At 44.3% G+C, this 13,615-nt stretch overlaps 1 protein-coding gene across 1 annotated transcript in view; it reads left to right on the top strand.

Moving 5' to 3' along the window:
• LOC127450920 (voltage-dependent T-type calcium channel subunit alpha-1H-like) overlaps positions 1–13,615 on the top strand; it is a 103,630-nt gene that overhangs the window by 16,497 nt on the left and 73,518 nt on the right. The window contains exons 4-5 of the mRNA XM_051715396.1: positions 8,218–8,377; positions 9,700–10,015. Coding sequence (XP_051571356.1) covers positions 8,218–8,377; positions 9,700–10,015 — 476 coding nt within the window. The remainder of the gene's footprint in view (positions 1–8,217; positions 8,378–9,699; positions 10,016–13,615) is intronic.

Raw genomic sequence — 13,615 nt, 5'->3', positions numbered from 1 at the left:
TGATCACTCATTCATACAAAACAATATAGTCATTTAACTTTTGTAAGACACTTTTAGTGTTAGAAAGGCCATATGCGAGGAGGCGTGGATGATCATGAATATTGATGTGATTCACACCTGAGGAGACAAAGACCCCTCCCCTGAGAGAGAGTGAATGTGAGGAGACTTAATGATTGAATGTATTGTTCTATGTATGTAGCTTATTCACAAAATCAAGTTTAAGTTAAAAGTAATCTAACTATACATATTCTTTACATAAAGACTTTACTTAAAAACTTTAGACCTACACTACCGTTTAAAAGTTTTAGATCTGTAAGATTTTTTAATGTTTTTAAAAGAAGTCTCTTCTGCTCACCAAGGCTGCATTTATTTGATCCAAAATACAGCAAAAACGTCATGGTTACTTGTGTAACCTCCATTCCCTGATGGAGGGAACGAGACGTTGTGTCGATGTAGTGACACTAGGGGTCACTCTTGGGAGCCCGAGACACCTCTGGTCTTTGATAAAAGACCAATGAAAATTGGCGAGTGGTATTTGCATGCCACTCCCCCGGACATACGGGTATAAAAGGAGCTGGTATGCAACCACTCATTTAGGTTTTATGCTGAGGAGCCGATATAAGGTTCGGCTATTTCAGCGGGTAGTTCAGCGTTGTGGCAGGAGGGACACAATGTCTTGTTCCCTCCATCAGGGAACGGAGGTTACACAAGTAACCATGACGTTCCCTATCTGTCACTCACTCGACATTGTGTCGATGTAGTGACACTAAGGGTCCCTATACGAAATGCCACAACTGTCTGAACTGTGTTACGTGAACTCGCGGTGTGTGGTGGGCAGACTGCTGTGTGCCTCATAGCCAGCGCACCAAGTCGACATGTAACCTACCCCAACATAGTTATGAGTGTCGAACGGCCCTTTTTGGGGACAAGTCGACTACCCAAAGATAGAGACAGGCTTAACTGTGCCATTACCTGGGACGAAACTGGTTCCACCCGGAGGTTGTAGAACCTTGCACAGGTGTTGGGTGTTGCCCAGACCACTGCTCTGCAAATGTCTGTTAGAGAGGCACCCCTGGCCAGGGCCCAGGGAGCTGCTACACCCCTGGTAAAATGGGCTGGTAGCCCTACCGGGGGCAGCATGTTCTAGGTGACATATGCCATAGTTATGGCGTCAATGAGCCAGTGGGCGATCCTCTGCTTGGAGACAGCACTTCCTTTCCGCTGTGCACCAAAGCAAACAAAGAGCTGCTAAGAGATTCTAAAGCTCTGCGTGCGATCCAAATAGATGCGTAAAGCGCGCACCGGACACAGCGACGATAGGGCTGTGTCTGCCTCCTCCTTTGGCAGCACTTGCAGGTTCACCACCTGGTCCCTAAAGGGGTGGTGGGAACCTTGGGCACATAGCCCGGTCAGGGTCTCAGGATCACGTGAGAGTAACCTGGACCGAACTCCAGGCACGTTTTGCTGAGAGAGAATGCTTGCAGGTCACCTACCCTCTTGATGGAAGTGAGCACAGTCAGGAAGGCAGTCTTCAAGGAGAGTGCCTTAAGCTCGGCTGACTACAAAAGGCTCAAAGGGGGCTCTCTGTAGACCCTGAAGAACTACAGAGGTCCGATGAGGGAACGAGGCGTGGTCTGGAGGGATTCAGCCTCCTGATGCCTCTTAGGAACCTGATGATCAGGTCGTGCTTCCCTAAGGACTTACCGTCGACAGCGTCGTGGTGTGCTGCTATGGCAGCAACGTACACCTTCAAGGTGGAAGGGGACAGCCTCCCTTCCAACCTCTCTTGCAGGAAGGAAAGCACTGATCCGACTGCACATCTCTGGGGGTCTTCCCGACGGGAAGAACACCACTTAGCGAACAGATGCCACTTAAAGGCATACAGGCACCTCGTAGAGGGGGCCCTATTCTGAGTGATCATGTCTACCACCGCAGGTCCCGTCCAGGGGCCAGACATGGAGATTCCAGAGGTCTGAGCGCGGGTGCCAGATGGTGCCCCGTCCCTGAGAAAGAAGGTCCTTCCTCAGGGAATTTGCCAGGGGGAGCTGTTGCGAGGAGTGTGAGGTCTGAGTACCATGTCTGGGCGGGCCAGTAGGGTGCTAACAAGACGACCTGCTCCTCGTCCTCCCTGACCTTGCACAGGGTCTGTGCAAGTAGGCTCACTGGGGGAAATGCATATTTGCACATGCCAGGGGGCCAGATGTGTGCCAGCGTGTCTATGCCGAGGGGGGCCTCAGTCAGGGCGTACCAGAGCGGGCAGTGGGGAGGATTCTTGGGAGGCGAACAGGTGCACCTGTGCCTGTCGAATCAACTCCAAATCAGCTGGACCACCTGAGGGTGGAGTCTTCACTCTCCCCTGAGGGTAACCTGTCGTGACAGCGCATCCGCTGTAGTGTTGAGGTTGCCCGGGATGTGAGTGGCTTGCAGCGACTTGAAGTGCTGCTGACTCCAGAGGAGGAGACGGCGGGCAAGTTGTGACATACAACGAGAGCGCAAACTGCCTTGGCGGTTGACACATGCTACCTTTGTCGTGTTGTCTGTCTGAACTAACACATGCTTGCCTTGGATCAACAGACGAAACTTCCGCAGGGCGAGCAGAATTGCCAACAACTCGAGGCAGTTGATGTGCCAATGCAGTCGCGGATCCGTCCAGAGGCCGGAGGCTGCATGCCTGTTGCAAACAGCGCCCTAGCCCGTTTTGGAGGCATCTGTCTTGACCACGATGCGCCTGGAGACCAGTTCTAGAGGAACACCTGCCCGTAGAAATGAAAGGTCGGTCCAAGGGCTGAAAAGATGGTGACAGACCGGCGTGATGACCACACGACGTGTCCCGTGGCACCATGCCCATCTCGGGACTCGAGTCTGGAGCCAGTGCTGAAGCGGCCTCATATGCATTAACCCAAGCGGGGTGGCCACTGCCGAGGATGCCATATGCCCCAAGAGCCTCTGAAAAATTTTCAGTGGAACCACTATTTTCTGTTTGAACACCTTCAAACAAGCCAGCACCGACTGGGCACGCTCGTTCGTATGGCACGCCATCAAGGAGACTGAGTCCAACTCCAAACCAAGAAAAGAGATGCTCTGAACTGGGAGGAGCTTGCTCTTTTCCTAGTTGACCCAAAGGGCCGAAAGGGAGGACTTTGTACTGATAAGCCTGACCTAGCGGGTTTCGTTGTCCCTGGGTTGCCCGTCTCAAGGGCGCTTTGAAGCCTTTCACGGGTTCTGGGTGGCCGTGAGACGGGTGGCGTCTGCTTCCTGCGGCGGGCTCCACGCCGGGGCCGGGCCGAAAGGGCGGGCTGCGGTGGAGCCGGTGCAGTCACCGCAGGGGGACGCCCTTGGCGATGAATAGATGGGGTGCGGGATCTTGAGCTGTGCCGGGGCAGGATATGCCGGCTAGCATCTACTGCTCTACCATCGAAAACTGCTGGGCAAAGTCCTCGACGGTGTTGCCAAATAGGCCCGCCTGGGAAATGGGGGCAGCAAGGAATCTCGCCCATCTCGACCAGGTTGAGCCAAATGTGGCGCTCCTGGACCACTAGTGTGGCCATCGTCCGCCCGAGAGACCGCGCCGTGGCCTCTGTCGCTCGGAGAGCGAGGTCAGTCACCAAGCACAGTTCCTGCATCAATCCCGGGGCGGAACTACCCTCGTGCAGTTCCTTTAGCGCCTTGGCAGACTTGCAGGAGAGCCATGGCATGCAGGGCAGATGCGGCTTGTCCAGCGGCACCATAGGCCTTGGCTGTCAGAGACAACGTAAACCTACAGGCCTTGGACGGGGGCTTTGGGCACCTGCGCCAGGTGGTGGCGCTCTGCTGGCACGGGTGCACCGTGCGCACCTTTATCCACTGGGGGATTGCCGAATAGCCCTTGGCCTCCCCACCATCGAGGGTAGTGAGGGCGGAGAAGCTGAAAAGATCGGGACCGGGCAGTAAAAAGTGCCTCCCGCGACCTTGTCAGCTCTTCATGCACTTCCGGGAAGAAAGGAACGGGGGCGGGGCGTGGCTTTGAGCTGCACCACGTGCCCAGGAACCAATCACCGAGCCGCGAGGGTTCAGGGAAGAGCAGTGAGTTCCACTCTAGCCGACACTTGCGGCTGCACGGGAAAGCATGTCGTCATCTCCGCGTCAGCCTGTGACTGGGCAATCGACCCCGAAGGGAGGAGCCCAGCTGAGGCTTCCGACTGGACGAGCCCGCTCTCCGATGCTGCGCTCAAGAGCTCATCACTTTCGCGGGCTCCGAATAAGAGGTCGAACTCGCCATGAGACGAGCTGACTCATTCGGAAGCCCGATCGGGGCAGACAACCGTGCTGGGGAATGGGAGGTCCGCGGGGGGATACCCAGCGGAGGCGGTCCCATTGGGGTCCCCAAATCGCCCCCAGTGCTAGCCGCGCTGGCCTCATACCCATGGGTAAAAGGACCGAGGCGGGAGCCTCTGGGGTGGCTTGCTTTCTTACGAAGGCGAGCCGCGACCGCAACGTTGCCATGGACATATTCTCGCAATGAGAACATGACCATCCACGAATGCTGTCTCTGCGTGAGCAGTGCCCAGACACGAAAGACAGTGATCGTGACCGTCAGAAGGCGAGAGATAACAAGTGCAACCAGGAATAACACACAATCGGAAAAGCATCTTTAAAAAGACACGTCTTTAAAAAGACGTTCCGTGTGTGCCGCTCTTTTAGAGAAATATACTCTTTTAGAGAAATATACTCTTTTATTTCTGCCGAAGCGCCCAGGGGCAATCTCTGCAGTGCACCAGTGCAGAGGGTGGAGAAGCCGCTGAAATGCGCCGTCAGATCCAGCAGAGGTGAATGAACAGTAGTATTCAGCTCAGTGAGCATGACCGTTCGGCTCCGAAGAGAAAATCTGAATGAGTGGTTGCATACCAGCTCCTTTTATACCCGTATGTCCGGGGGAGTGGCATGCAAATACCACTTGCCAATTTTCATTGGCCTTTTATCAAAGACCAGAGGTGTCTCGGGCTCCCAAGAGTGACCCCTAGTGTCACTACATCGACACAACATCGAGTGAATGACAGATAGGGAACAGTGATATTGTGAAATATTTTTACAATTTAAAATAACTGATTTCTATTTGTTTGTGTGATAAGTATTCATGGAGTTTCAGTTAATTTTTGTGAGGTGTTTCAGAAAGATGCTTGCGGAGACAGAGACCCAGTTTATTTTCTTTATTTTACAAAAGCACAAGCTTTTGTTGTTATTGTGAGTGTACACAAATAAAAGTAGACACTTTATAGTTTCTAATGATGTCTTACACTTATCTCTATGCCCAAAAATGACGGAGTATTTTAAATTGTTTCCGCTGTTATGAGGAAAAAATCCAGCAGGACACGCTGGCGTGTCTGTCGACCCCAGAGGGTTAAAGAAGATGTGCTGTCCTAATATGGAAGTGCTCTTTATTAACCGTAAGCCTTTCTACTCACCGCGAGAGTTTTCCTACTTTATTCTGGTAAGTGTTTACATCGTGCCAAACGCATGTTTGAATGCAGCACTGCAACAGCTGGCTGATCAAATCACAGATACGGAACAACAATACCCGGACTCAGTTATTATTATTCTTGGGGATTTTAACAAAGCAAACCTCACACGTGAACTGCCCAAATACAGACAGCACATTACATGCCCCACCAGAGACAGAAATATACTGGATCATTGCTACACAACAATAAAGGATGCATATCGTTCTGTCCCTAGAGAAGCTTTGGGACTCTCTGATCACTGTCTGGTTCATATTCTTCCAAACTACAGACAGAAACTAAAATCTGCTAAGCCTGTAGTAAGGACTGTAAAGTTTTGGACCAATGAAGCAGAGCTGGAACTACAAGCCTGCTTTGACTGCACTGATTGGAGTGTTTTTGAGGCTGCAGACACTAATCTGGACAAGCTCACAGATACTGTTACATCATATATCAGTTTCTCTAAGGATATGTGCATCCCTACTAGGACTTATTTAACATTTAACAATGACAAACCATGGTTTACAGCAGAACTCAGGCAGCTTCGTCAGGCCAAAGAGGATGCTTACAGTGGTGGGGATAAAGTCTTGTACAATCAGGCCAGGAACACACTGAACAAGGAAATCAGAGTGGCTAAAAGAAGAAGATACTCTGGGAAGCTGAAAAACAAGTTTTCAGCTAACAACCCTGCATCAGTGTGGAGTGGCATGAAACAACTTACGAATTACAGGACTCCTACCCCCAACCCCGTTGTGGACCAACAACTGGCTGATGACCAGAATATGTTCTACTGTAGATTTGAAAGGCCCAATCTCACACCCCACACCCGCTCTGACCTTCACTTCACACAAACACCAATACCTTCTGCAACCCCCTCCTCCCCCCTCCTGCTACTCAACCTGCACTTAAGATCTGTGAAGATGATGTGTGCTGTGTCTTTCGAAAACAAAATATAAGGAAAGCACAGGGCCCAGATGGTGTTTCACCTGCATGTCTTAGATCCTGTGTTAACCAGCTGGCCCCCATCTTCACACTGATTTTCAATAGATCACTGGAGCAGTGTGAAGTTCCCTGCTGTTTCAAATGTTCAATCATCATTCTTGTCCCAAAGAAGCCAAAAATCACAGGAATTAATGACTACAAACCTGTTGCCCTGACGTCTGTGGTCATGAAGTCATTTGAGAGACTGGTGTTGGCCCACCTGAAGGACATCACCGGACCCTTTCTAGATCCCTTTCAATTTGCTTATCAAGCAAACAGGTCTGTGGATGATGCAGTCAACATGGGATTGCATCATATCCTGCAACATCTGGACAGATCAGGGACATATGCAAGGATCCTTTTTGTGGACTTCAGTTCAGCTTTCAACATCATCATCCCAGCTATTCTCCGGACTAAATTACACTGACTCTCTGTTCCCACGTCTATCTGTCAGTGGATTACCAGCTTTCTAACGGACAGGCAGCAGCTTGTGAGACAGGGGAAATTAACTTCCAGCACCTGTACAATCAGCACTGGTGCCCCCCAGAGATGTGTGCTCTCCCCACTACTCTTCTCCCTCTACACCAATGACTGCATCGCCAAGGACCCCTCTGACAAGCTCCTGAAGTTTGTAGACGACACCACTGTCATCGGCCTCATCCGAGATGTCGATGAATCTGCATACAGAAGGGAGGTTTTATATATATATATATATATATATATATATATATAAACCTCTCAACTCATAACCTATCAACTCATGTGCCCCTTTATCATGCTGCTTTGTTGCAAAACAATTTTACAGAGTTATAAAGAATACTGCTTATATTATTACAACTACTGTTCCCAACAACTATGATAACTGTTATTGTATGTATTATTAATAAAGCACTTTATTTATACTACTGGTGAACTGATATGGTTCTTTCAATGGCAGAGACATTCTAAAATGTCTAAAAACACATCACTTTTAAGAGCACCTGACTAACAATTAATAATGCATTTTCTTAATGCACTTTTTTTAAAACTCTTTCTAAAATAGAAAAATAGAATTGAAAAAGTCCCACACACTGATATGATCTGTTATAATTTAATAAAGAATTGCAAGCTACATGACAGTGTGACTATCTCTATTCTATTTTTCCATTGCAGTGTCCTTCGCTCCTGCCCTTCGACCACTCATGTGTATGGGTGTACTTATTCAAAAATTTTTTTTTTTTTTACTGTGGATCACTTTCATTTCTATTCTGGCCTGTACTTTTCTGGGAAATTTTGAAACTTTGTGGCACTTGTGTTTTTGCCTTCCTAGGATAAATAAAATAGCATCTGCTAAATAAATGTCGATGTAAATGTGATATAATATATTTGACATAATACAATGTAACAGCAAATCAGTTGAACACAAAGTATCTGAAATTAAACAATTAATTTAATTTATTTTATATAATATTCCTCAAAAATAAATCTAATATAAATTACAAAATATTTGAAACATGAAATGTGCATTATCCATTGAGAAAGCTGTTGGTAAATTTTGAAACTTACACAATTCTGTAAATTGGCAGGGTCAATGCTAATAAATTCAATATGGCCAAATATTGGACAATTAATTGGCCTGCTTGATATATTAGTCTATCACTATTTTTTTTTTTTTTTTTGTTTGTTTGTTTTTTTAATAAGGCAAAGTTAGGCAAACCCTAAACAGTAAGTACTGTGTACACAACAATTAACATGATGTTGCCTCTGTTTCTTGTTTCTGCAGGTATGAGGATACTGGTCACTCTGCTTCTAGATACTCTGCCTATGTTAGGCAACGTCCTCCTGCTGTGCTTTTTTGTCTTCTTTATATTTGGCATTGTCGGGGTGCAGCTCTGGGCAGGACTTCTTAGGAATCGCTGTTTTATGGCAGATGACGTGAAAGCGTAAGTACTGTCTGACTCTTATCTAACTGCCAGCTTTGTCCCTTCTTCTCCTTATTTCCCCCTCTGTCCTCTGGGAGCATGTCAGCACTTCAGATATGATCCAAAGTGGCAGTCAGCTGTTGCCAGCAGCAATGGCATTTCAGCCGCTGACAGGCTTGTAAACTGAACATCACACCCTGGCAGAAAATCAGTGTTCAGTGAATCAGCCTGTGAGTAATGTAGGCACACACACCTCTAATGCCCTGTGCACAAAGGTATAGGGGAAATAAGTCTTCAGAGTCTGTCTTGAGTACAGACTGTGGTTATCAAAATGGGTTGTTTTAGAAGTCATATATATTTTGATGTGATGGAACAAATTAGTGCTCTGTAAGTGCATATGTTTGTGTAATGGCCCTTTTGGTTCAGATATGCAAGAGCAACAACATTTTCTTATGTCATGTCTTATTTAGCTCTAAAGCTGAACTGCCTTGAAGTTTTTTTTTTTCTTCTCCAGATTGTGGTGAAAGTTTATTATTATTTTATTTAAAATACTGCAGATGATGATTATAAAAGCACAGAGATTTGATGGCCTTTGATGGATTTAATTTTTTTAATGGTTTAGCAGTGCCTTTTTGACAATATATTCCAGATATTGCTATGACTTCAGGGTGTTTTCTTATGTGTGGGTTATTTATTTATTTTTATTTATTTTTTTATGTATATAAATTACTGAGTTTATAAATTATATACACTGAGTTTATATATACACTACCAGTTAAAGGTTTTGACACATTGGACTGAGTTTATGTTTCTAGTGATCTTTTTGTTGACATAGATAAATTGTGCCTATGCACAGTATGAATGTCTTTACAAAACTAAAATTTCAGTTGGAAAAATTAAAATAATTTTGTTGGACTGGATAATGAAGAAAGAGCAGTCAACAAGTGACTAGAATATACATGGGAAATTCATGAATATTTTTTAAAAGCATCTCAGGTGGATACCTCATAAAGTTGGTTGAGAGAATGCCCAGAGTGTGCTGAGCTGTAGTCTAGACAAAGAGTGGCTACTATATAAGGCTTAAATATAAGAAGCTAAAATATGAGATAGCTTTGTTATTTTGGTCAGTATATAATTCCTATACTTCCATTTGTGAAATGTCATAGTTTTGATGACTTTACTATTGTTCTAACATGTGGAAAATAGTAGTAATAAAGAATGAGTACTCTAGGTAGATGTCTAAACTTTTGACTGGTAATGTTTAAACAGTATGATTTCAGTATATAATGTTTCTGTTAGAGTCTGTTTTAGGAAGCAAATGCGATGTTTTTGTCTTTCCACAGCCTCTATAATCTGTCATTCATGAGTCCATACTTCATGCATGAGGATGGTGAGGACAACCCCTTCATCTGCTCCACCAATAAGGAGAACGGCATGCTGCGTTGCCATGAGGTGTCTCCTCTTAAAGAGGGTGATGTGGAGTGCTCTTTAAAAGCACCTCCACAGGGACATGCCTACTTTGGCCTGGATGGACCCAGCAAGAACAGCTGTGTTAACTGGAATCAGTATTACACTGTGTGTCGGCCTGGGGAACTCAACCCCCATAAAGGGGCAGTGAACTTTGATAATATTGGATATGCCTGGATTGCAATATTTCAGGTAAGTGTCTCACATTGTGGATTAGTGGTGTTTTTAATACAAATCACTGCTATATCAATGGCCTTTTTGTTGTAATGTGCAAGTTGACAAATTAAAAGGCTGTGGAAGCAGTGCATTTGAACAGAAAAATTTTGAATATTGCATTTTATGCCTGGCATATATTAACATGTAGATAATACCATATAAATGTATTTACATTACATACTTTATGATGCTTACAATGCAAATCCATTCAAATAATCATTTAATGATGTACAGAGTCATTTACTTGTACATTACATTTAACTTGTACTTAGTACATTTTAATGTGGGTGGGACAATGAAACATTTAGCTGAACTTCAGCTTCTTGACTGTAGTAAGACTATCTAAATCTTAAAATTGTATATTTAACAAATATTTTCATTTTCTATTAAATTAGTTTGAGATCAACAATAATTGGCAGACCCCCTCCAGTATGGCCACCAGCGTAATCACATAATGAAATCGGAAAGAGTAGGTTGACTTTTTCTTTTTAGAAAAAAATCGGTACAGTTGTGCTCAGAGGTTTGCATACCCTGGCAGAAATTTGAAATTTTGGCATTGATTTTGAAAATATGACTGATCATGCAAAAAACTGTCTTTTATTTAAGGATAGTGATCATATGAAACCATTTATTATCACATAGTTGTCTGGCTCCTTTTTAAATCATAATGATAACAGAAATCACCCAAATCGCCCTGATCAAAAGTTTACATACCCTTTAATGTTTGGCCTTGTTACAGACACACAAGGTGACACACACAGGTTTAAATGGTAATTAAATGTTAATTTCCCACACCTGTGGCTTTTTAAATTGCAGTTAGTGTCTGTGTATAAATAGTCAATGAGTTTGTTAGCTCTCACATGGATGCACTGAGCAGGCTAGATTCTGAGCCATGGGAAGCAGAAAAGAACAGTCAAAAGACCTGTGTAACAAGGTAATGGAACTTTATAAAGATGGAAAAGGATATAAAAAGATACCCAAAGCCTTGAAAATGCCAGTCAGTACTGTTCAATCACTTATCAAAAAGTGGAAAATTCTGGGATCTCTTGATACCAAGCCACGGTCAGGTAGACCAAGAAAGATTTCAGCCACAACTGCCAGAAGAATTGTTCAGGATACAAAGAAAAACCCACAGGTAACCTCAGGAGAAATATAGGCTGCTCTGGAAAAAGACGGTGTGGTTGTTTCAAGGAGCACAATACGACGATACTTGAACAAAAATGAGCTGCATGATCGAGTTGCCAGAAAGAAGCCTTTACTGCACCAATGCCACAAAAAAGCCTGGTTACAATATGCCCGACAACACCTTGACACGCCTCACAGCTTCTGGCACACTGTAATTTGGAGTGATGAGAACAAAATAGAGCTTTATGGTCACAACTATAAGCGCTATGTTTGGAGAGGGGTCAACAAGGCCTATAGTGAAAAGAATACCATCCCCACTGTGAAGCATGGTGGTGGCTCACTGATGTTTTGGGGGGGTGTGAGCTCTAAAGGCACGGGGAATCTTGTGAAAATTGATGGCAAGATGAATGCAGCATGTTATCAGAAAATACTGGCAGACAGTTTGTATTCTTTTGCACGAAAGCTGTGCATGGGACTCTCTTGGACTTTCCAGCACAACAATGACCCTAAGCACAAGGACAAGTTGGCCCTCCAGTGGTTACAGCAGAAAAAGGTGAAGGTTCTGGAGAGGCCATCACAGTCTCCTGACCTTAATATCATCGAGCCACTTTGGCGAGATCTCAAACATGCAGTTCATGCAAGACAACCAAAGACTTTGCATGACATTTTGGAGGCATTTTGCCATGACGAATGGGCAGCTATACCAACTGCAAGAATTTGGGGTCTCATAGACAACTATTACAAAAGACTGCATGCTGTCATTGATGCTAAAGTGGGCAATAGACAGTATTAAGAACTAAGGGTATGCAGACTTTTGAACAGGGGTCATTTCATTTTTTTCTTTGTTGCCATGTTTTGTTTTATGATTGTTCCATTCTGTTATAACCTACAGTTGAATATGAATCCCATAAGAAATAAAATAAATGTGTTTTGCCTGCTCACTCATGTTTTCTTTAAAAATGGTACAAACTGTATATTATATATATATATATATATTCTCCAAGGGTATGCAAACTTTTGAGCACAACTGTATATGCTTACCGAAACTTGAAACACTGCCCCCAGTGGCCAAAGCGGTAAGTGTTGTAGGGCGTGTAGGCACATGTAAGCTCTGTTTATGTCCAGGAGAAGTCACCAAAAGCTAGTTGTGAAGCAAGTTCTTTTCAGCAGTACAGGGTGTAATACAGTGAAGAAGAATGCATATTTTATGGACTGTAACCCCCAACCCAAAACTAAACCTAACGATTAGTGGAGTAAAAATGAAATTTTAGGGGGGAAAGTGCAACCTCCAAATCGCACTTGTCACTGATTAAGCAAATTACTTCATGATTTCAGTGTGAATACAAACCCTGGTCTCTCAAGCTGCTAACGCAGCGTACTGCTGGTCATGCCACGTGGGAAGGTCAAGTCAAGTCATTTTTATTTGTATAGCGCTTTTCACAACACACGTTGTTTCAAAGCAGCTTTACAAAAAATCATACTTTAACAGAAAATCAAGTTGTAATATCTATAAAGTCTTAGAGTCATCATTGTGCATTTTTAATAAAAATATGAGTGTGAATTGTGTTTAAAAATAAATAATTAAATAAGTAAAGAATAATTGTATTTAGAACCCCTGAGAGCATGTCAAAGGCAACTGTGGCAAGGAACACAAAACTCCATAAGATGTTGGTTAATGGAGAAAAATAACCTTGGGAGAAACCAGGCTCACTGTGGGGGCCAGTTCCCCTCTGGGTAAACAGCATAAATATAATACCAATATTTGTTAATTATGTGTAGTGCAGGTCATGGTTTAAAATTAGTAAACTAAGTAAGTGTGAAGGGTCACTGTTTAAACAACTATATTTTGTACGAACTGTAAGATTAATGACTAATGTCTTTGAGGTCCATCCTGGATTAACTGCAGAAATGGATGCATTTCCCTTTGTTAGTTGGCTGATGTAGGCTTTTGTTGGCAATTAATTGATTGTCTATGTATTCCATTTTAAGAGTGCAGTCCATCATTAGACCAAGTTGATGCAGGCAAAGATCAGTGAGGTGCATCGCAGTTCAACTGGCAGGTCATTTTGGTGAGGTCTATCCTAAGTCCAAGGTTCATGCAGTGGCACATGCAGTATCCCATGTCTTATGGTTGGAGTTGGCATCAGATCATCCTCTGTGACGTCTATCGCCGTAGACTGTAGTGTATCTGGCTGGCACAGGATGTAGTTAGTTGTCATCACTCAGCGACATGCAGCAATGGGAGTCAGACACAAAGCAGGAATGGAGGTGAATCTGGCCAGCTCTGGTAACCTCAGGATATGAATCCTGAGGTTGAGACAGGGAAACAAATAGATTAATATTAGTGTTGATGCCATTCAATTTATTGCAGAGTTATAAAATATGAGAAGTGTTTCCGGTTCCGGCAGACCTAACTAATGCAGCATAACTATGAGTTGATGGATAAATTAG

Source organism: Myxocyprinus asiaticus, chromosome 13 (genome assembly GCF_019703515.2).
Source record: "Myxocyprinus asiaticus isolate MX2 ecotype Aquarium Trade chromosome 13, UBuf_Myxa_2, whole genome shotgun sequence".
NCBI lineage: Eukaryota > Metazoa > Chordata > Actinopteri > Cypriniformes > Catostomidae > Myxocyprinus > Myxocyprinus asiaticus.
The sequence above is the reverse complement of the archived record's forward strand: the minus strand, read 5'-3'. Positions and strand labels throughout refer to the sequence as shown.